Source organism: Fringilla coelebs (genome assembly GCF_963513975.1).
Source record: "Fringilla coelebs genome assembly, chromosome: 1".
Lineage (NCBI taxonomy): Eukaryota > Metazoa > Chordata > Aves > Passeriformes > Fringillidae > Fringilla > Fringilla coelebs.
In genome coordinates, this window is record NC_140028.1 from 60,331,635 (window position 1) to 60,356,164 (window position 24,530).

Here is a 24,530-nt window from a genome sequence, read left to right on the forward strand (position 1 = left end):
TGTATCAAATAGTCATTGTGAGCATCAGGGAGGTTTTTGTTACAGTGCTTAACTTCTTCATGCTGTCCAAATCACATAAAGTTTAATTTTTCCAGTGTCTCAAACTTCTCTTGATTAATATAGATGCCTTGTGCCGCCACAGTGCTTGCCAACTCCACTGTTTATTATAAAGGAAATAAGGAACCATGGGACTGATTAGTACGTCAATTTATATATATCTTGTGTAGCATCTTCATTTGTTTTAAGATGATTAACAGCGCGGAGGCACCCCCCTCCTGGCAGAGCGCTGCTCCCGGCCCCGCGCAGCCGCTCCGGGTGCGGCCCTGGCTGGCACGGGGATGCTCTGGAGCGCGGGGGCTGCCGGGGCTCCTCCGCCTGGGATCTAGGTTCCCTTCCGGAGATGCAGCATGTGGCTGACCTCTGCGCTGCCGTGGTCTCTGCCCTGCAAGAAGGACAACACGGGGAAAAGCTCATTCTCAGCCCTGCTCCCAGGCACGACCCTCCAGCAAGTTCTGCCGGCATTCGTTACCCTTTATTAGCATCATGTACGTTCATCTTGACCCACCACGTGAGAACACTTTAGGGTTTGGTTTTTTTAATGCATCTCCACCAAGAGCAAAGCGTGTCGGGCCCATATAAAGTCCCATATAAAGATGGACTAGAACAAGATGTAACAGGACCTGGCGGAGCAGCTCAGAGAAGACTGAGAACAAGAAGGGAAAGAAGAAGCCTCCAAAAAGTGGAAATTACGTGCTAGCCAAAAAGGGATTCACAACTAGATCGGTGTTTTAAAAAGGCTGAAGTTTGAGGCCACAGAGGCAGCTAAATGAAGAAAAACTTAATTCTTGTGCAGGTCTGTCAAATACTAAGGCGGCTTTTTTGCCCCCTTGTCATCTTCCTTTTATTTTCTTAGACAATTTTCATGAATAATTACCACTTTGAAAAAAAAATAGCAGGGATATTCTAAAATCAAGTGAAATTAAAGATAACATCATGAATAAGTGGGAGCCTGCAGCTCCCAAGAAAAGCTTTAAAATGACATTTAGAACATCACTGTCGGAACAATGCAGTTTACAATCCTGATCCTAAAACAACATGGCAAGATTAATCTTACATAAATGCATTATCCTTAAGCTAAAGTCTTGATGAAGTGAAACAGACCATTTTAAATTAATGCAACATAAAATACAGCACCCATGTAAAATCCAAGCAAGTTTCAAGCTGTGCCTATGGCAGCCCTCGAAATAGCTAAAGAAAGCCCAGCTCTGGTTGACATAATGTATTAAGTGCATCTCTTTTGTTAATAGATTTAGAAAATTCCTAATTAAACCTGGCCCGAGATTCATGACATTTACCAGTCAAAGTTTGGTTTTAAGTCGGAAAGATTTGCAACAAAATTAAAGAAAAAAAAAGCTGCTGTACAGACTGCAGTATATTTGAAATGTAGGAAACAGTAACTGAATGAGAGATGTGATAAAACTTCCTTAGTTGGATGCTGAATTTCCCGCAGTAAACTAAGAAAGATGCTTTACATTTTTGCGCGGCTGCATCATGCCTGAGAGACACAGCCGCAATTCCAGGAGGAGGCATTCATCACCGGAACGCCTCGTATCGAACCGGCTCCATGTACACGGGGGAGAGGCAGAGCTTCACAGGGCTGGGGAGGAGGGAGGGAAGGGGAAGGGAGGGATGGCAGGCCCCTTGCCCCACTCTCTCTGGGCAGAAATTGAAAAAGGGGCGTAATTAGGGGCCCTCTTCTGGGATGACGGGCTTCGAGGTGGTGAAAGCATGCCCTGGATGTCATGGACCACACAGCACAAGGGATCCAGGAGAAGGACAATCCATCCTCCCCACACCTGCAAGGACAGCGCAGAGGGGCTGGAGATGCTGTGTGGCTGGGCCCCTCTCAGGCACAGCTGTGCTCACAGTTTCACTGGTGAACAGAACCTGAGCTTCACGTGTCCCAAAATCACCCAGGGGCTCACCTGCCTGTACTCACACCATCCCAAGGTATGGTCACATTTTGAACCAGCTGATACAGGCTTGGATCGAATTGTTCCTGAAATGAAAATTTTTTCCCTTTCGAAAACTAGGCTGTTTTCACTTCCAGTGAAAAGCAGCAGATCTTTACATGAAACCTACAGCTTCCATGCCAGAAGCTGCTATCACAGCAACTTCCAGGGCTTTTCTCCAGTTAACAGGAAAAACCCAGTTTGTGTGCATATTAATATGCTGGAGACAGATCCCTGCGTGACATTGAAGTAAACTGCAAGGAGCACGGATACAACTGCAGTTTGCTAGCAAGGGACAATTGTTGGGACAAGAAGCACAGCTCCAAATCCTGTCTCTAATGCTCATAAAGTAACAGACATACAGCACATGCATATTACTCAGATGCCAGTACAGCAGCCTCCATGGTTCCTTGATTGTTTGCATTATAATCTCCATATGTATGAACGAGACAAATTAGGTTGCCATTTATTTGTTCATTATCTATTATTTTGATTAATGGAATTCTTGTTCTCAGAATAACTATTTAAAAATAACATTTGCAATAATGAGGACTGAACTATTAATCATGATCTTTGGAAGAAACTCTGCAAGGAACTGGGGCAAGACATTTCATATAAACAAATGTCATAAATAGGACTTCTAACAGACAGTACTAGAATTTTGAGTGCAAGAAAACCCAAACCAGCCAAACTCAGAAACCAATAGTTTAAATAACTTTTTAATCTGGGTTATGTTTTTTTTGCCTCCTTTCTTTCTCTGTAAAGTTGCTTTAGGACAAGCAGAGCCAGTGTTGCTGGACTATAAAAACATTACAGGTAACGGATGTCCCCAGCTTTTCCCCCAAGCTCCTTTACAGCACACATATAGACATGTATATAGAGTTTTCTTGATGGTTCATATCGTGTTTTCTTGATGGCTCTTTCCAATCTTTCTATCCCCCAAGCTCGAGCTATTCATATTTATGTGATTTCAAGTATTGAATGGTGCAAGAAATATTTTTAAATACTTACAGTGGAGAAAATAAAGGTTTATGTGTGACCCTTAATGAAGGGTCACACAGTACCCTTGTCACACAGCAGGTACAGGACTACTGGACACCTGTCTTTTCAGTGAATGAGGCCCAAAAACTGGGGTGTCCAGAGCTGTTTCACAAAAAAGGCTGATCACTGCCTTCTGGTATGGGAAAAGCTTCAGCCACAGAAGTCAGGATACCAACAGTTTGGGTTTTTTCCCTGGGCTGTTGCTTCTAACTGATTTTCTGTAAACAAAAGACTGATTTTCTGGAGAGGACAAAGGCTGGAGTTTTTGGGATTTTCCTTGTTTCACTCACACAGAAGACGGAGAACCTGGTGTGTCTGCAAATATGGTTCACACACATATACATTCAATTAGAGAGAGCTCACCCTCATTGCAAACAAGGAAATCAGGCCTTTTAAAAACCTGATTTCTTGTCCCTTAAAATTTTTAGAGAGTATTGACTGACACTGATAGAGCATAAACTACATTCCTAAACCAGGCCAGGTTTTTATACAGCTTTAAAAAGGCAGAAGGAGTCAAAATGCACGGCGTACGCGTTAGAAACTGCCACCACTGCTGTCACCACGGTGAAAAAGCAGGCTCCAGACTGACTCCTGTACCTCTGGGAATTGGGCTTCTGGCTGCAGCATCAGGCAGTGCCTCTGAAATGACCCCACGCTTTAGGAGGGCCTTGCTTTGAGACACACACACACGTGGTTGCAGGGCCCCTTCTGAAGGGGAGCCAGCTTTTGTCTTGCCATGTACGTGCAGTTGGAGTGTACTCCCCGAATTCATGCCTGCTAAATCGTGTCTCTGGATGTTGCTTAAGAGTATTCCAAATTAAGATACATATTCATTGTGGATAAGCAAGTTTAATTATGTATATACTGGGATATTTAGCATTTATAAAAATATTCAGAATATTCAATATGTTTAATATGGCAGCTTTTCAAGAGAATCTATGTGACTTAGCACAGATTGTATTGACTTGGGGTATGTAATGAGCATTTTTTGTCCTTTAGGAAAAGAAGAGTAGGAAATATTCCAAAGTTCATGGGAAATTAATTTTATGTAAAAATGTCATTTGGTTGGGTTTTTTGTTTAAAGCATTCAGGTAGAAATAAGAAACCACAATAAATAATGTTGTGAATGAACATCTTATTTCCTACATTTCATTTATATTTCATTGGTACTGATAACAAAGCATGAAACACAGCCCAGTGCTAATAGTAGCAAAACTGTGTGTGTTTGATCTTTTTTTACACACTCCTCTAGGTAACCTCCTTTTCACAGATGCTGAACACCTGCACCTCCTGTTGGTGGTTCACTACTCTAAAACAGTGTTCTTATTTAGACACCTAAATATAGATTTAGCTGGTTCATTTTTGAAAAAGCCTGGCTGTAGAACCTATTTTTAACACGCAGAAAACTGTGATAAAACTGCTATTCAACATAGCACTGCTGTAAGCTACCATGCTGGGGGATGTTAAAAGCCCTACCTAACACTGTTTCCTGAAGGAAACCTTTAGAGATGATGTGGCTGACTAGAGAAGGGAATGGCGGAACCGTGAAATACTAATGTTAATATTTTTACTCTTTAGCAGACTACTCAGGGGAAGCTATTTTACCTGTGAGGTGGAAACATTATGTAAAGTGAATCATTTCCACTTGACATCAAAAAAACCCTCTTCCCTTCTCAAACTACCATATAGGTAACTATTGTTTCTTGCTCGGAGCATGTGCACGGCACTTCTGTAACTTGAACTGACTTTACACCCTAAACTCTCATGAATAGATCTGTCCCCAATTAAGAAATGAAATGAAGACATGGAGTGACAAGGTCTAAAGTGGGAAATGGTAATGTTAACGGAATGCTGCAGGCACCGTTCTCACTGAGAGCTCATTTCTGCGCTTCTAAAGGCCCCCACAGCTGCCCGTGGAAATGAGAGTATTCCCTCCGTAACGCCCAGGGACTGTGCAGGTGGAGTCTGCTGGGGCAGCACAATGCCTGCCTGCCACGAGAGCCAGCGAAACAGCAGACAACTGAATAATCCCCCTGACACAGACGCTGACAAATTGAGACAAAGGTTGGTACCGAGGAGCAAACAAGACAAAAGAAAGGGAACAATCTCCTGCAGGAGTGATCACACCGCAACTTCTGCGGAAAAAATACCGACTGGCACGAGATGAAGCCATTGAAGAAGCTAACCCGGTGCTCTGCTGTACTGAGAGATGCTGTAATTTCATCAAATACTTCGAAGGCAGACTGGCAGTTAGAGAGAGCAAGCTATTCTTGCCATGGAAAGAGTTAGTCAATAAATTCTGGCGTGACAATAGTTTACAAAGACAAGATTACGAGTCAATTAATTGTGCGGTAATATAACTCAAATTACGAAAAGAGTCCAGATGTGGTCTGAGCTACCACATTTCTTTTTGGACAGATACGGCCATTCCAGAATTTTTTTGAAGTGTATTTCCAAATTTGACCTTATATTGCCTTCTAGAAGAAAGCCCAGATGCCTCCAGAATGTGATCTCAACGGCTCATGAGAGAAAACCATGAGCATGAAAAGATGAAAGAGCGCTTTACAAGATGCTTAGGTTTACAAATCTATGTTACTAAACTGATGAGAACCAAAGACTAGCTGAGCGAGTTGGCAGAGCTGCAGTGCTTCACTCTGTTACACTGACTGTGTCTTGTGTGCCTGGCACTCAGAGATGTGTCCTTGCACAGTTTCATCAGATAAGCATCATAAGGGGGACGCTGCAACATTGCAGCTACTGTCCCACAAAAGCAGAGCAAACATTGCCCACAACAACAACTGAAGTGCTATGCCATCTTGGAAACTTTATGAGAATTGTTGGCCACTCCTATGGCTTGGTGCCAATCCAGACACTCCTGTGACAGAGGTTGGGTTCTCCAGGCAGCCTTTGGGCCAGAAAGATGCAAGGGCATAGAGAGGGTGCCAAGAGCCTTCATGAAGGGTGCAGCATATGAACATATGAGCATAGGCAGTGCAGTGGTGCCCAATGAGAATGTTTACTCAACAAGTAGAAACCAATTCCTAAACTTCATCATGTTGGGGTAGCATGAGATGCATTCTCTAAGCATGGCTAAAAACACCTGCAACAGTTTAGTAAGAGACTGGAGAACAGGGGCTGCTATAGTGAAAATTAAACTAAGAATGAGGATGAAAGGAACAGTGAGTGATGCTGGAAGCAGTTTCACCATGGAAGGGAAGTGCCCATGAGAAGGTGTGCTCTGAAACAAACCTGCCAAGCTGCAAATTGAATGGCAAGGTCCAGGCTATGACACTATTCTCCAGTGATGTAAGATACACAAAACAAATTCAGTGTAATGATTTTTTATATAACAGCTTTGTCAGGTATAATTCAGAGCTCTGAGAAGTGTTTGCTAAGACAGGAAATGGTATACTAGAAACTGGAAAGCACACTAACAGAGTCCATGGAAACTGGTGGGTGAGAGCTTTTCAAAGTCCAATACTGGGTATCAGGGTGCAAATACTCTTCAGAAAAATACAGACTAAACATTAGTTGTCTTGTTGCAGCAGAAAACGTGTTAATTGTAAAAGCAAATTTCCAGGAATTCTTCATTTACTATCTCACTATTACACATCAGTGCACATTACAGAGTTACCCATCCCACCCAGTCCCCAAGTAAGCCAGTAACATGTTTATTTAAACACTCACTACCTGCTTTAAAATTAACTGACTCTCTATATATCAGATTCTGATAAAACGCTTTAAAAATTTAAGAGTTAAAAATTAAGCAATACCATTATTATTTATACACGTTATAAAACAGTCAGTGCTTTAGTGATGAGTATCACTGTGCAATTTTTTCCCAGCTACCACATTAAAAACCAAACACCCAATTAATTGTAAAACATACTTGTTTTGGGGCATCTGCGGAGGTGGTGTGAACTTCAGTACCTCGGAGTCCATTAGACTCAAATACCACTGTGGGAACAAGGGGGCTTGTTAACAGATGAACATTCAAGCTTCGTTAGTGTGTGTACATTATTTGAGACCATTACAGATTAACCACGTTCAAAAAAAGACACCAGCTACTAGCCTGTGGCCGGAAAATACCAATTTACCGTAACACTTACTGTAAGAGAGTGTGCTAATGGCAGCCTAGGGCCACTGCCCTTTTTAATTCAGACTTCAGCGCTAAAGAAAGCAATCACTGACAACATTAATTATCAGTGTATGTGTAAAGGGACCCTCTTCTTGCATTACTTACCATTTGGCTTCTGTCATTTTGCATCAGACTGGCTTATGTATGCATCATTCACACTTTTGAGGAGGAACCTGCTACTCTCACTGTCTCATGCAATGCTCAGGAGGGCTCACAACACTGGTGGCTTCAGCGTCCTCCAGCCTCAACCACAGACCGTGTCAGGTTAAAAAAGGCTGGTAGGGATTTCCCATTTTAGGGCTGACCAGTCTGAGGGAAAATCTCGCTTCCCACAAAAATGTTCCTGTCAACAGCAACGATGAAGCAAAACAAAGCCTTATGTTGTGCTGAAAGGGGTACTTTGATTTCAATTTGTGCTGGTGGCAACAGAATTCATTAGCATATTCATTTCTGAGTACCCTACTCTCTAATTAAAATAAAACATTTGCAAACAGACTTATCTTAAATGCATTGCAATTTTATGGAGTTCGGGCAGGGATCAGGTAAGCAATATTTGGAGAACAAGAGCAATAGTCATAAAAATAAAAAACATGTCTATTAGATTTAGGAACTGGAATTACTTAGGCTAACATGGTACGTGAAACGCAATTCTTGGCGTTTTGTTAGCTGAATCTGAAAGCAGGCAAGTGGGAAATGGGGAAAGCAAGACCGAGTGTGAAAAGATACCTGAGTGGGACCTCTGATGAGTCCTGAGGTGGTTGGGCTGGGTAAAGCATTTTCCACATTCTCTGCAGACACAGTCTCCTTGGCGTGTTTGTGTCCTGAGCATCCCTGTAGTCGGTGGGGGGGGGAGGGAGAGGAGAGAGGAAAGTTGAGAAGAAAACATTATGCCAGAAGAAAACATCATTAGTATGTCTAATGTGTCATTATGTGAGGCTACCTTCAGGCCCTGGATGACAACTGTCAGCCTTCATCTAGGCACTGGCTGACAGGCCAGGCACACACAGGACTGCAAGAATGCATAAATTACATTGAATTAAAAAATGCTCCCCATGATGTGCCCGCACCAGGACTGGCATGTCAGGTGTGCGCTTTTCAGAGCAGCTGGATCCACTTCTCAGCCATCACCCAGCTTTGTCAAGCAGTACATCAGGCAAATCAAAGTGACTCCAGCGTGGCGGAGACAAGTCACATGGATAATAGGAAGTGAGTAGGACCAGAGCCCGACTGTCCCCCCCAGGCGGCAATACCTCAGAGACAAATGCAGAGCGAGCGCAGCCATCGCAGACTGATCAAACCTTTCGCCCCTGCCTACCTGCCTGCCGGTGCTGCTCTGACCCCGGACCTCTGAGGCACAGACGAAAGACATCTGTGAATGAAAGTGTCATCCCGGACATTTTGAGCTGGTAGCAGCACAGCAGCCTTCCCCCAGCCCTGGGTAAACATGTTTTCTAGGCCATTAGCATTTGTGGAAAACCGCTCAAACCTCTCCTTTTTCTCCAAAGGTCAGTTTACAGCATCTGACTTAAAGGGCTGGTCTTTGTCTTTTTGCTGCTGATCAAAAAAGACACATTTGACTTTTATTGGGCTTTTTTATTATTTAAAAAAATGTTTGAACATCATCTTTTCTATTTTGGTAAAACACCCTCTTTGGAAGAAAAAGAGTTGATGTTTCCATTTGCCACTGGAATACTTTGGCTTTTAAAGAAATTCAAGAGGGATGTCAGCAGAAGTGAAGTTTCAGCTTTTCTTTCATATTCCCCCCCTCCCCCCACTTATAGAATTTAAAAAGATTAAAATTGAGACCAAGAAAGGCAATAAAGAACCTCCACACAACTGAAATATCAACTGCAGGATGCCACAAGATTAATCCAATGCACCTGAAAATGAATGGAGAAGGAGACAGCTGCCATTTACTCTGCTGGTATGATGCCAAGCAACCTGGGATGCTTCACCAGACCATATACTGCAAAGAAATGTCTTGCTGCCAAAAAAAACCTCCAAACAAACACCCCACTCACAGATTGTTTTCTTCTTTTATAATAGCACCTCCTGCAGATGGCAGCACAGTCTGCATAATACACCTGAATACTCACAAAATTAAGTTTCTGACTGTCAAATACAAGATCATGATTTAGGAAAAAATCCAAATCAGGTACACACACCAAAAAAAAAAACCCAAACAAACAAAAAACCCTAGGGAAAAAAAAAACCCTAAAAGAATAAATTTTAACAAAATCAAGTAAGTGTTCTAAACATCAATGAGAACGTTACTGAACTGTAACAGCATGGGTTTGCCTCGTAAGGAAGTCAGGATTAAAGCAGGATTTCTAAACTGTTAGGAGCATTTGTCCCCTCACTGCCCAGAACTGTAGCTCCAAGCTGAAAGCAAAGCTGAGGAAGTGTGTGGAGGAACCAGTTGTGGCCTCTGCAGGAGTGCCATGCTGACTGCTGGACAGGCAGGGACTGGCAGAGCAGCTTTGTGAGGCCCAGGAGAGCTGGGTTCCTCAGGTCATGGTTCTGACACCGCTGGAAAGACATTTAATCCCTCTGTAACCCACGTTTCCTACAGCTGAAGGGGAATACACTTATCTCAGCAGCCATCTGCTCCACCAGCCTTCATGGAAGTACTTCTCCCACTCATGAAGGAAGGTTGAGCATGCTGTTTGTAAACTGATGTATAAACACCAATGATGAGTGGGTTAAGACTTCCACCTAACCCCTCCCTAGCACTCACTTTATGGGAGTTATTCAATAAGCAGGTGGAAAAAATTGATTGCTTCCAGGTGTATTTGCCATTGTTGCATTTCCCAGGTAGCACCAGAAGGCTTTTGATAGTTCAGAGGTTTCAGCCATGGGCATGAGTCATCACTCAGGTTATCCTCTAGGTGAACAAAAGGGGGTGGATGACTACAGGTGTTTGATAATTCAGGTAAAGAACCACCACTGTGTGAATGGGAGCTCCTGAGAAATCCATGCTCAAAGCTGGTCTCAAAGGAGCGCTGAAGAAAGAGTGCATCTGCTGCCATAACCCAGCCTTTCCTAATATATAAACAGCATGAATAAAGTAAATAACCCCTATTAAATGTAACAGTAAGATTCTCTCCACAGGCATTTCAGAAGACTGGGAAGTGTGAAACAAACCTAGCCTAGCACAGCAAGCTTCATGTTTGCAGCTGTATCACAGCAGTACACACAACAAGTCTCTTCCAAGGACACACTGGAACAAGCACAAACATCAAAGAAAGGATCCCAAAAACAAATGCAGCCACTCAAAAGGAAGTTGAACACTGTACTACCACACACTAAAATAATCTAGTGTGATCCAAGATGACATCATATACCAAAAACCCCAAGGAAAGCCAATTGGGAATATTCAACTGAGGGGAAAAAGCATGACAAATAGTATACATAATCCAGATTTTTTGATGTCCTTTATGTCATAATTGCCATATTCACATTACAGTATTAAAGCTAAATGGGATGCTACATACTGACTCAGAGGACTCAGCCTATCTAGAGCCATATGTTATTTCAGATGAAGTTCAATTACCCTCCTCTGTTTGCAGTTGGTAGGATCTCGTTCCTTTTGCCTGAAGCAGCTTTTTATTTGAGTGCTATGAAAAACAGCCGTCATGCCAATTGGTTTGGAGAAACATCAGCAACCTGGAAGTTGTATATAAAATGAAGACAAGCTACATTAAAAAAAAAAAGAGGTTTCAAATTCTGAAAACTTGATTGCTGTAAAACACTTGGAATGAAAGAAGAGGTTTCAAAGCAGAGATGGGCATTAAATAACTTCCAGTTACAGCATCTCTAGAAATCACTGCCCAGCAAAAACATTTTGGCAATAAAATCCCTCTTTTAAAAGGCAGGTAAACAGAGACCTCTTTAGAAACCCTGCCCCTATTTTACTTTGTTCCGAAAGTCATCGTGAATTTTCTGGTCCTTGCCTTCACTTAGTCATCTTCTATTTCCTAGCTTTTACTGTTTTTCCCTTATCCCTCCTAACGTGTCTGGGAGCTCACTGGATCAGTAAGATTTCTCTGAGCAGGCTGACACAGTGTACTATTAAATAACATCAAGGAGGGCACCCACGCGAAGGTACCCCAAGTTGGGGGTGGTACAATTAACGAGTACTTAGAGCAGGGAGTGGGCAGGGAGAAACTTTAGACAACAATCCACAGGGACGGCGAAAGCAAAGCCGACTGGACAAAAAAAACCCTAAAGAACACTGAAACTGTAGTTTCAGACACTAAGCATGTCTTCCTCTGCTTCCTTAACAAAACCCAGGAGCCTGATGTTGGTTGCAATCCTCATGCAAGCCCTAAGCTCCTGTGAAATGATCTGCTCGATAAATAACAGGCCCCTGCACAGGAGCACCTTTGGAGCGACTGAGCAGAACTGACAATGGAGGTGGCTGAAAGGTGCCACTCACTCATGGCCTAGGTCAGGCAGATTCTACCCTCCTGTCCCCTCCAAAAGGCCCTTCCACCAAGACCTGACTGAACACTCTGGGCTCCTTCCTTGCCTCAACTTGCACACACCTTCTGGGCACTAGACCACAGCTGTCCTTAAGACTACCAGCTTCCAAGGGTCCTGGATTTTGTACCACTTGCAAAAGCTCCATTTCACACGTGCTTTTGACAAAACAGAGTGTATTATGTCAAGTGAGGGCACCGGAACACTGGCCCAGAATGTGTACTCTTTTTATGAGGAGGTAATTTGCATGACTTCTACAAAGAGAAGAAGGGTATAAAAAATAGCATGGTTTACAAGTGGTAAGAGGTGAGACTACCGCTCCAATTCTCCTCCCCTACAGACACACACACATCTCACGTGTAAACAATCGGTGTGATTTTCAGTTTCCACTGAGACAAACTAAGTCCTGCAGATCATCAGAAGAGTATGGTTTCAAATGCAAATATGTAGGTGTATTTTTATTCATACAGCCATTGAACTTTTTTAGTCTCCAAACTTTTAAACTGGCTATTTGTACAACGGATTTTTCTGCTTATGTGAATTATCAGGCACATGTTCAGCTCTACCTCTTTTTAATTATAAGCATAAAAAAAGATCAGAAGACTAATTTGAAAAATACTTAGTAGCCTTTGATATGGACAAGGAAGATCTTAAGACTCTTGTCAAGAAACACAAAGGACACTGACAAGCGATTATCCCTCTGTGTTGTTGGAAGACTTGTTTGCAGACAAAATTGAACAAAACCTCCAAAATAACATCACAGATAAGCCCCAGAGGATGTTTATTTTGCCTGAAGCAAGAAGAGGATGATGTGTGCCAGCACCAGCATATCAGGGGGATCTTCCTGTGACAGCACATCTGTGTAACTCTAGCCTGCTTGAAGCAGGAGGACAAAGGAACAGCAGTACTCCAGGTGGAACCAGATACATTTAACCTGCGACAGAAATGTCACACAGTGCACAAGGGGGGATGCTGCAATGTTAAGAGAGCAGTAAACAAACCCATTCAAGCCTATCCAGCAATGATAAAAACAGTGAACTTGTAATCCTTACTGTAAAGGCAGAGAAGGAAAAAACTGGGAAACAGCATGTCATGGTTCTGAACAAAGAAGAACAAACAAGCTACGTCCTCAGCAATGGAAGGGCTTGTTAAAATCTTACCTGTGTGATCTAGGACAGGGCTGTTGGCACCACAGGTTTGGTACAGTGAAGCAAGGTCCTTTGGAATGTATGTTTTAAAGATGTTTAAAATGTCCAAATGTTTCTCATGCTCATCTGATCCCAGATCCTGTTTGCTGGAGTGTAAAGCCGGAGGAACTCCCACGGCACCGGGCTGAGGCTGCAGCACTGGACTGGCTCGTGCTACTGCTGTGCAGTTTGCCAATGTCCTCATCTCATTCGCAGCCTTCCCGTGAGGCTCCCTCTGAGGCACGGACGGCTCTTCGTGTCTAGGGTACTGCTCGCCCTTACACAGGGGATGGTACTGCAGCGGGGGGGTGTATTTGGCCTTCACGGAGTCGGATGCACAGTGCTTACCTGGAGAGGCAAAAGCAGCACTTCCTTGGGGAACCACATACTTTTCCACTTGCTTACTGTTGGTGGGCTGCGTGCTAGGCCTGGATATGACTGTTTGAGTAGGTGTTACGCTTCTGCCGTAGGGTCCCATTTGTGTGAGTTTGGAATTTGCTTCGTATTTGCTTTTTTGTGATGCTGCTATGCTGTACTGCTCCTGGGAATGGTTTAACCTGGGCTGTCTGTACCCATCCAGGCCTGACACACGTGAACCACAGTGGCCGAGCGTGTGGCTGTCCTTTGAGGGATGCGCACTCCCGGACTTTGCAGCCATCCCGACAGAAAGGGAGCTGGGTTTGGAACCTGGCAACGCACTTGGCACTTGAGTACGTGTGAATCTGGCAATGGGCAAAGGCTGGCATTCCTTACCACCGAGAACAGGAGGGGGGCCAGTGCGCCCACTCCTTGCCAGAAAGACCAGGTTGGTTTTAATACTCTTGAATCCGTTTTGTTGAACCCACGGGGGTACCATCGAGTTACAGCTGATTTTGTGCAAAATTCTTTTGTGCATCCACAGGACTTCAGGGTAGTAGGTCTTGTGACTACAGAAAGGACACGGGTAGACAATTAAAGCAGCCTGCAAGGATGTATTCAGATATTTATTGCATGAATTATCCCTCGTTGATTTTTCACTCAAATCGAGCGGAGCTACCTCTAGAGCTTCAGCACCTTTCTCTACCAGAGTATGCTCCCTGTGCAAGTCTAGCAAATTTTCTCTAGCACGACTAGCCTGCACTTCAAGTGACGTTTTCAAGTCCATGACCACGTCTAAAGATGTCTGGCCCATACCCGAAGCAAAGCTAGCAATGTGACTGGAGCAAGGAAGCCCTTGGCTGTGATGAAATACTGGCATCTTTATGTCTGCAGAACCTTGGTATTTTGGAAAGGGTTCCTTGATGACACTCTCCAGTGCCGAGACCAGAGCAGGAATCTCTGGTTTAGATTCCCTGGTTTCATTCTCTCCGGCATTGCAGCCTCCCAGCTTTGGGAGTTCATCCAACTGAGATGTTATCATTGGGGTTTTCTCTTCGGGGAAGTTGCAGTGGTATGGCTTTCCATCTGAATGGGAGAAACAAAAAAACATCACTGTCATTTTACACAGAAAGGAGCCCAAAAGACAAAGAAGAATTCAAGATTAGAAGAGGACAAACCTTGGTATTACTATGGTAATGATGTGCTACAGACCAAATGTACTGTATGAGCAAGAAAATCTTGAAATAAGACACAACAGTTCAATTTACTTTTAAAGATGACTGCGTGGTCTGGATAAACTCTCTAGTACTGTGTGTTCATGACATTTTGCAGAAAAAACAATTCAATAACATACCCATGTTAAAATTCTGGGACTGTGAGAAAAATAAACAAATCTGCAACCATTTAATGCTTTAACAAAAGCAAAGATAATGGAGCCAGATAAAACTGACCTAGTTAAAGGTCTGTCAGTGCTTCCATTACAAGCCCCTATTTTCAAAGGGTTTATAACTCAGCAATAAAAATTGGCTCCACACGGAAACCAACCATATAAGCAGGTATAGCAAAGAGAATAAATTGCCCACTTAAGGGAGACTTTTGCAGTGGCTAAGTATAAAAGATGAGTTATAGGGGATGTAAATTTTGAATTTTCTGTCCTTTAGTTTAAAGCAGATATTTTTCTTCTGGTTTCTTTAATTTTGTTTTTCTTTATAACATATGTTTATGTTTGAGTCAAATTTTAGGAAAACTTTTTTGACTGCTCAATCCATAGGAAGATAAGAATCCAACATTTAGGCCATTTAGATTACAGAATTCAAAACATACTTTTGATTTTCCTTCTTTTCTTTTTCACTTCTCAGCTCTCCAGAGAGAGAATTTATCCACCTAACATATGCCCTGGAAAGGGAGCATACTGGCCAGTAATTAAAACTATTTAGAGTGAAAGAGAAGAGTAGGAATTGTTTTGCTGGGAGTGTGGCTACATCTGCCTGCTCTCCCAATGCTGACCTCTGGGAGCCACTGATGAAGCCAATGAATCCCTTTAAATCAGTTCACAGATCAATTCCACAGGGATTTTCATCACAGCAGTAATGCTTACTGCACTGAATCCATTTAGCATGTAACTGAATTGAATCATCTGACAAACTTTCAGTTTCAATTAACACGCAGTTAATGAGCCACTGCCAAGCAAGTACAAGGAGACCGTGCTCCATCTAAAACTTCACCAGTCTAAAGTGATCACACATCCACAGGAGGAGTGAGAAGGGGAAAGGAGTGAACTGCTCTAGAGCTGCATATCTCTCACATCAGCTCAGATAAGCCAGCCCTTCAGAGAAGCATCGTTAGTGCAGGGCACTGCCACGGGCATTATTCTGCAATGGAAGAGCCGTGCTGTTGGCTGGAGCTGCTCTGCACAGCCTCACCTTCAATTCAAGCAAAAACATTCTTAAGCTTTTGTTTAATTCGAGGTAATTAGGTTAAAAATAACCCATAGGTTTGCAGCCTCGCAGGGGCTGAATGCTCACTCTGCTAAAATCATTTTCCTTTTGAACTCTCCAAGGGGGTATACTCAGGAGGAAAAAAATCCCCACATCCCAGAAACTTGTTTTTCCCTTGTTGCAGGCAACAAGGTTTTGGGAAAGCACATGCCCAGCACTACTAGCCAAATTTACAGTTTGAAACAAAGACACTGCATGCAGCAGTGAAATCTGACACTGCACATCTGTGTTGTTTTCAAAGTATATCTGTCAAAGCTCAAAATACTAGTGCTCTTAAATAAGATTTTAAGACTTCTCTTTATGATCACAAGGAGTGGCTGCTTTGATCATTGTAGTAAATAATAAAGCAAAGCAAAACCAAATCTTTTGGCTGCAGCACTACTCAGTGGAGAGAGAACCGACCTGCTGGCTGTACTGGGCAGAGGAGGGAGGTGGGAGACCACTGCCAGCCCCATTCCAGGGACTACACAGCTGGGAGTCTCTTGGTCCATCTCCGCAGCTGTGATGAAGTGGGGCATCAGCAGTATAACATCTGCAACTCCCAGGCTGCCCTGAGTACCACAGACATTCCTGCATACTTTCTTGCTGGGTCAAAAATCTATGTACCAAGCTCTTTCAGCAAGGAGGACAAGTCAGACTGTGGGAGGTGGCACATCTCAGATCTGGGCTTGGTCTTTAGGTCTTGACTGTTCAGTTTAGGTCTGCACCTGGGATGGGGGGGAAGGAGGAGAAAGCAGAGAGACAGCCCACAGTCCCATGTGCCCCCCATAAAGCCTGGGACTGCGAATTTTGAGGTGGATGCAGGCCTTTTTGCCCTAGTTCCTAGTGCATCCATCCATGAAAAAGGGATTTTTTCAGGGGAAAAATGTAACACAGAGCAGGAAAATGATGAATTCATTTCTGAGCTGTATAGGCCTGCAGTTGCCCCAATGCTGTCAGTGTATTAGATGAAAATTTGTAGGGCTATTACAAAACACAACCATAAGCTTCTAACACCTCTTCATAGTGTCTTCATAGTGTTTTCTAGTGTGCTAGATTCAATTCCTCTGATGCCTCACACAAACAGTAATGAACATACCAGGAATAATTTTAAAGCTTAGATCAGGAGGCGCAATAGCATTATTTGTGCTAACTGCTTTTTTTTAAGCTGTACTTAAAAAAAAGAAAAGACAAACAAAACAACAACAACAAATGAATGAACAAACAAAAACACAAACAAACAAAAAACCCCACATCCATACCCTACTTCTCAAGATTTGGACAGAAAAAATTTTCACCTGCAGGCCAACCCAGACTTCCTTATCAGTACAAAGCACAGCCTATGCTCTTCCCTAGTCCCATCCTGCCCTCCACCAGGGATCCAACACGACAGATCTCAACACCCTGACTGCCTCGTGCCATCCTTACCACCACGGCAGGTGGTCCAAGCTGGGCAGTGAGCAGGTAACAAAAGCCAAGTGGAAGAGGGAATGCAGGCAAGGGCATAAAAAACATAGGTAAAGTCTTTTTAGAAAAATAGATTAAATTTATTTCTGCCTGCTCCCAGCTACTTGCCCCAGCTGAAAAGGGGTACTAATAATCCTTTTAAATCACTGGTATAAAATATTGTTTTAACCAGCCCAGTGAAGGCATTACTGTCACCAGAAACTTTTGAAATTTTATTATGGCCAGATCAAAGCAAAAAGCCATGAATGAGATGCCTTCTGCTTGATCTCCAGAGACTATAACTCATATTCGCCATTGAAAGAGTTCTTGGCTAAGCATGCTCTTGCTTTTATCCTACAGTCTCCATCATCTCCTTATATTTTGTCTCAATTCCTTTGTTTCTTACCCCAAAGAGCTGTTTTTATCTCTTGTACTTTAGAGTGAGAAAGGTCCTTTTACTACAAGAGAAGTGTTCCAGTCTTTCTGTATCACAGATACCTCAGCAACAGCTAAAGCATAGCAATTTTCCATGGCGCCTTCCTAGGAGGCTGATGCTACCACCAGTTTCACTGCAGCTTCAAGTATCATCAGCATCACAGGCCACAGGGAAAGCAAAGCAGGAGAGGGCAAAACACTTAATTATATGAAAACCATGGTCTAGAAACACAAGAATATTCAGGGATTTGTGGAGTTCTCAGAAATACACCTAATGCCCTCGCTCAGTTACTCACGCATACAGATAAAAGCAACTCCCCTTCTCCCCACACACATATATCCCTCTTCTCTCTTTCTCCCCCTCACATGCATAAACTCCACTTGTTTTCTTCCCAGCACTGTTTCTCCACAAAACAGAACTTCAGAATGGGCTGCACAGCTGTTTTAATTCATGAGGCTTCCTATAAAGTAAACCAGGCTACAAGGCTGAGGACAATGAAATCGTGATTTCTATTCAGAAGAGCAGAACTGGCTAGAAATTGGCCCCTTTTCTGGCTAGTGTTACAGCACTAGGAGTCTGAGGAAAAGGAGCAGATGTGGTGTGTTTGATTTTCAGTAAACATTTGATAGTGATTTGCACTTTCAGATGAATACTGTGGCTTGATTTGAAAACTGACTGCAAATAAATCATGATAAAAGCAAAGGATAACAAGGGAAGAAGGTGCAATATTGCAAAGACCTGTATTAGGTCCTATTTCACTTGGTATTTTCTTTAATGTTCCAGAAGAGATTCTAGACAGCATGCTAACTTAAATCTCCAGGAAATATCACATTTGGAGGAGCTGCAAAAATAATGGGGACAAGGAAATAATGCACAGGGACCCAGAGAGAATAGAAATGCAGTCTGAAAATAATCAAATGAGATTCATTCTGGGGAAGAAAAGCAGGCTAAGACAAGCGAAGGGAAATGATCCAAAAAAAAAAAAATCCATGCAGTGGGAAGGCAAAATCTGGGAAGAAGCAATGCTGAAAATAACTGATGTTACAATAGACAGCAAGTTAGATATGAGTGTACTAGATGAAGTTCTTCAGCTTAGCTTTCAGAGAAAAAAGGACACATTATAAAAACAAAAATAAAACTATCCCTCTGAAGAAGACACAATGGTCATGCAGGTCACACCGGGTTTTGAATATAGAAAATATATGAAAAACATCTATTTTTAAAAATCTATATAAATATATACAAACCATAACAATGGACACTATACAAAACCCACAGAAAGCATAATACAGTGGGACCCAGCAGGGGATAAAAGGCAAAAAGCAGTTTTGCCACAGAAAATTCAGGTCTTTTGTTCTGTGAAAAATAGTCCATGTCCCTAGTATATCTGTGCAGATCTGCAAATACAGGTAAGTTAGAAGGAGTTGAGAGAACCGCCACAGAAAAGTAACCCCCTCCAGAAAATGAAAACAAAGAGTTTCTCCACATGGCTGAGGGAAGACAGAAGGATGACAGGCCAACGTCTGCAGCCTCCCCAGGAGTGCAAGCTCCAGAAGAATTATGTCATCCTGAGCACTGGAGTCTATCAACAACAATCACATACACTTGCACGCAGAAAAACTCATGATTAACAGAAATACAGGAATTAAAAAAAAACCCAAAAGATAATACATATTTGCAGCTCAAGGAATAAATGCTAAGGGAAGAAGCGAAACACCACTTGGACTGTAAAACCTGCATGGACAAGAACATGGACTATCACACATAAAAATCCATCTTTTTCATAGGGAGGCAGAAAGGATGAGTCTCCTCCACTTTGCTTTATCAGCACCGCAAAGTAAAACCCCGCGTTAGCCAGTATCCACACACCGTAACTGCTGCACAGACATATGCCAGAAAATTAGCCTTCCTTTCATATTAATTCCAGACACACTTCGCTTAAGAGAGGACTCTTGGAGCATTCAACAGTGAGCCCATGACACTCCTCAGCAGCAGGTTTATCCTCTGAGCCTAGCTCAGCTGTTCAAAGAGACCTAGTGTCTGTTTTTCAGAGGAGGATTTGTCTTACCTGAGCCATGCCCCCTTTTCTAGCTGCCTGTGGGTCAAGTTTTGACACTCCACATGCTGCCCACCACTTTCCCTGCTTTCTGACCCAGTTTTGCCACTCAGAGGATCCCACATGGTGGCAACACGGGCATGAGGTGAGAGACAACTCCTACAAACCCTCTTAGATTTTCTTACAGCGCAAGGCCACGTGCCACAATGACATACTGGGAAGATAAAGTTATGCTGCTCTGATAGGAGATACAGGTTCTCATCTGCAAAGCTCTTCTTGCTTTACACATTGTTAGATGTTTTGAGGGGCTCCTACATGAGCTCCCCAACAACTGAGAGAAAGAGCAAAGACTGGACTGGAGCACTCAGCACCACAGGATAGGGTAGGGGAGCAGCTAAGAAGGTGATACTCAGAGTAGAAAAGTACACAATCAACTAATATCCCTGCTCTCTCTCCAATGAATTTTAGAATTGACGGTGAGTGGTTTTGGCTGAGGTTTGAGGTTTTTAACAGGGCAGAAGCCCAGCACAGCTCTTGATGCTGGCTGACAAAGATGGTTTGTCAGTCACACAGCACACCCTGTCCCACAGAGGTTTCCCTTCTGCTACATGGGGGGGGGAAGAGAGTAATGCTGTCCCACAGCACAGCCCAGGAGCACATGGAAAGCAAGTCCCAGGTGTCCCGAGAAGTCCTGCCTTCATCTGGTCATGAGCAAGATGCTTCTGGCTTGTATTGCATTGTTTTTTTCGTATTACTTCAGAGCACCTTTTTCTCTTATTTTTGTTGTGGCTAGTTGTTGGGGAGTTAGCTTCACAGTTCCACGAAATCAGCTATACATTTCTAGCAACGCTATACATTCATAGCAAATAAACCCAGGCCAAGGGCTTACTAACCAGAAGTACAGTTTGCACAGTCTCTCCATTCTCCTTTTCTACATCTAAATTTTAATGCTTTCCCACTGCCTTTTTAAATTCAGAGAAGCAAAGCATCCTGATGGGAACTCTTTACTTTCTATGAAGCATTTATTAGGGAAGGATGATGACTATGAAATCTATGAAAACTATGATGTCACAAGAACAGAGATAAGAACTATTGCTTTGCTCTGGTTTTCATGGGGGGGGGTTTATTTTTTTTTTCAGTGTAAATAATTTCTTTGTCTTATACCTCTTATTATTAATATTGTTTCTGTTTGTTTTTTTTTTAATCTCATTTCTGTTTCCAGTAAATTGCGTATCTCAATCTGTGATTTTTTGCTTTTGTGCTTCCAATATGAGGGAGAGGAGGAAGTGACCAGCAGCAGCATGAAGTTAGTGGGAACTCCAAATTGAAGAATAATATTCTTAAAGCACAACAGGCACCCTAGAGTAACAAAATTTAACTTTTTTTTTCACCATTTACTTCCCAAACAGTACTACTGCTGTTGCCACAATGACTATATTACTAATGGTTGGTGTCTTTAATTCATTTTTTTATGACCAAGTTATTTTTCAGCTAATTTTTCTCCTTTTTTTTTTTTCAGGCTTCCCTTTATAGAACAACAATGTACTGATTTATTTCAAAATCCCTTTTCTTCATTTCACTACCTTTATCCTCTGCAATTTCTCACTTTAGCTGCAAGTTACTTTTTACCCTTGCTGTCAAATGCATTGTCCTTCCAAACCTGAAGAGCACGAACAGCTGAAGGACCCCGTTGCATTGTTCATCTCCTTTCCCCTGCAGAACTGGGGGACACTGCAGGGGACAAATGCAGGACAGGCCAGCCGAGCTCACCATTTCCAATACTTCCCGGTCTCCATTTGACTAATCTCTCCAGCACTGTCCAGTAGGACACCCGCTGCTAATGAAAACAAAACCCACAGAGCTCTTACAATCCAGACAGCAAAAATCGAGAATAGGAGACCATCAGACTTCATAAAGTTTGTTCTGGACTGCACATGTTAAGATTTCTGAATGATTTTAGATTATTAGTGTTATTAACATGAGAAATACTGCACTGGTTTTGCATCTGAGAAAAAATCTGAAATGTCACCAAAGTGCGTGGAAAAAGGCACAAAAAATTTTAGTTGATTACATTTGAAACTTCACCTTTTAAGATGAGTGAAATCTGAGTCTGAGAACAGTAACAGTACAGCACAAAAGACTCCTCTCTACAAGGTATTCCCTAGCTCAGTAAAATTACAAATTCCTCCACACAGCAGAAAAGCTTTAGAGTTATGTCACACTTCAACATCACTTTTTTTTCCTAAAGAAAAGGGAGGTCTGAAAACATCTGCACAGCTACAGATGCAAATGCCAGCAAGGTTATTGGAATTTCAAGCCTAATCAAGAGAATAGGCACCAACAAAGTAACTAAGAAACAAGGCTGGAAAGGGTATCAGGTCCAAAATCTCTCCAACTGAAGTACACATTGTTAGGTACTGGAAAAACAAGTCTGAAAGCTCACAGTGAACTTTTTCTATCCAGCTACAATGTTTTCTTTAAGACTATTTGGCTTTGTTGTTATCTAAGGGACTGATGCTCCAAGGCTCCCGAACATCAAGTGGCTGAACCAGCAGCTCTATGTGCAAATTGTTCCAATATCCTCTTGCACAGTACCTTTTCATAACCCTCAGCTTTGCACTGGTGCACATCAGGTGCAAAAAGCTTCACAGTGAACCCCAAACACAAACCCTCTTCCAGGGCAGATGCTTTGGGATCTGTCTCCCAGGTATCAGCCCTTCCAGACGCAACACAGACGCGGGGCTTATAGAAGGAAAGCTTCCACAGCAGGGCACTTAATGAAGTGAGAGTGCAAATGTGGGGAAAATGGCTGCTGCTGGCAGTGTGCCACAGACATGACATTTTCAGTGTTCATCACATTTCTCTGTAACTCCTCAGTGACATCTTTTGATAAGTCATTCTATACATGGTACACAGGAATTTGGGCAGTGGCAGAGCTGAAGTGAGTGGCAGAGCTAGTCATGACTTAAGAGTCCTTTCACCCATGTATTTCCCACAGAGGTCTGTAAGCAAATTCTCTGCCCAGCAGCAGGCAAAAAGCCCCACAAAACAACACGTACTTATCTGCAGGAAAAGCTGTAGCTCCTGCTATTACAGCCTAAGTGCCTTTCTCACCCTCCATGCATATTATATCAACCCAAGGGTAGTGAAGACTTCACTGGGGGGCTTTCACTATTTGAGAATGAAGTTTGTCTTTTATCTAGAGCTGAGGGCAGGGGACACTGGTCTGACCAGTTCTAAGAAGTAAGGCTGCAACTCATGCATCTAATCCCCATCCTGATGCCACATCCTGCTCTCAAACCCAGCACAGCCCCTTCTAGGACTTGGGACCAGACTTTCCCGCTCATGGCCCACAGCCCCTCCTTGCCCTCTGAGCTTCAAAAGCATCCTGATGTCTTCCTATCTCACAGAGAGCTGTTTCAGCTACATTCTGGATCCTGGAAAAAGGTGAAGGAATGGTAAGTACTTACCTAAAAATTGTGGGTAAAATAAAGGGCCAGAGAAATACATACACAAAACCAATAGAAACACATTTGAGGGCACTGCTTGCCAAAACGGAACTGTACAATTTGGCATTGCCTTAAACATTGCTGCTCATAATACACTTAAAGAAAATTATGGGATATAAAACCCCTGGAATGCTCTGCAAAATTAGGAAGCGATTAGGCCAGATGATACCAATTTGACTCTTAACACAGCTTTGTCGTAATTTCAGAGTTAACAGCAATACAGTAGAACTGCTCCAAAACCTAGGCAGAATACCACCAGTATGCTCAGTAGCTGCTGCACATTTCTCTGTGTGTGGCCCTGCCTGTGAAGTTTGGTTCAGGTAAATGGGGGGAAAAGAAAAGGTCTTAAGACCATTAACACAGCAGGTTACATAATTAAATTTGAGAGAGTTGGGTTTGGGCAAGAGCTGTTGTGGGTTTTGTGGGTATTGGCTCTTTTCTTTTAATTTAAGGCATAGGAAGAGAAGTGCAATTGGCTTTGATGCATCAAAAATACTTCCAGAGGAGATGGAAAATCATGACTCAGATTTTTTAAGCGAGTGGCAGCTTGCCTGTACAATCCCTCCAAACATAGATCCAAACAGTTGTAAATCTTCCTGGAAATTTTTCCTTTCATTCCAACAGTCAGATTTGCCACAATGTCTGCTCCACAGCATCTTCTTGACCACCACCTGTTCATCTTCCTTCAAGTGCATTAAGGAGGAAAGCTTTCCAGGCCAGGACTGTGGACTGGCAGCCGTCCCATACAGCTTAACATTCCTCATCCAATATTTCATTTCTCCCATCATTTGTTAAGCATGGGTAGCATAGTGCCATACATCATAAAGCCCTTTACTACAGCTACTCAATCTAAAAACAGAGGGTACAGCTGTGCTGTCAGCCAGCATTCTGCAGAAATACCTCAGCTACAGCCGGCAAGCCAGCGTGGTAACAGAGGCAGCAGTCACAGAAATCAGGAGCTCTGCATGACCTAATTTACCTTGTTTCTCCTGCTGAAGGCCGTGCTACCGTAGCTGGTGATTCTGCTAACAGACTTAAGGCAGTTGGGAATCTCTACTGTACACGTCCATCACAAAAAATACAGGAACACATGACAGAAAGGGGAACTTAGACTGTAAGTTACCCAGTGCTTGGACAGAAAACACACTTTCTTTGGCTTATTATTTTTCTGGCTTTCAGAGGAAAGAGGACTTTGAAAAGGTAATGGAATGAAATAGGGTTAGAATAGGGCAAGAAATACATACTATCAAACCCAAGACACAGGCTGGACAGAACTATGATTCTTTGACCACCACTGGAAACTGGATGGAAGCTGGATGCCTTTGGTGAGGTGTGACATTGCTGGATCATAATTAGCACCATTATGTGGTGCTGCAAGCACATGGCAGG

The 24,530-nt window shown here is 42.8% G+C and overlaps 1 protein-coding gene across 1 annotated transcript in view; it reads right to left on the minus strand.

Annotated features, from left to right (window-relative positions):
- Positions 1-264: 264 nt before the first annotated feature.
- The window catches only part of ZNF516 (zinc finger protein 516), a 98,284-nt gene continuing 74,018 nt past the window's right edge, over positions 265-24,530 (minus strand). The window contains exons 3-6 of the mRNA XM_084220819.1: positions 12,834-14,303; positions 7,918-8,022; positions 6,943-7,010; positions 265-442 (exon numbers count right to left, since the gene is read on the minus strand). Of these exons, the coding sequence (XP_084076945.1) occupies positions 383-442; positions 6,943-7,010; positions 7,918-8,022; positions 12,834-14,303 (1,703 nt within the window). The 3' untranslated portion in view covers positions 265-382. The remainder of the gene's footprint in view (positions 443-6,942; positions 7,011-7,917; positions 8,023-12,833; positions 14,304-24,530) is intronic.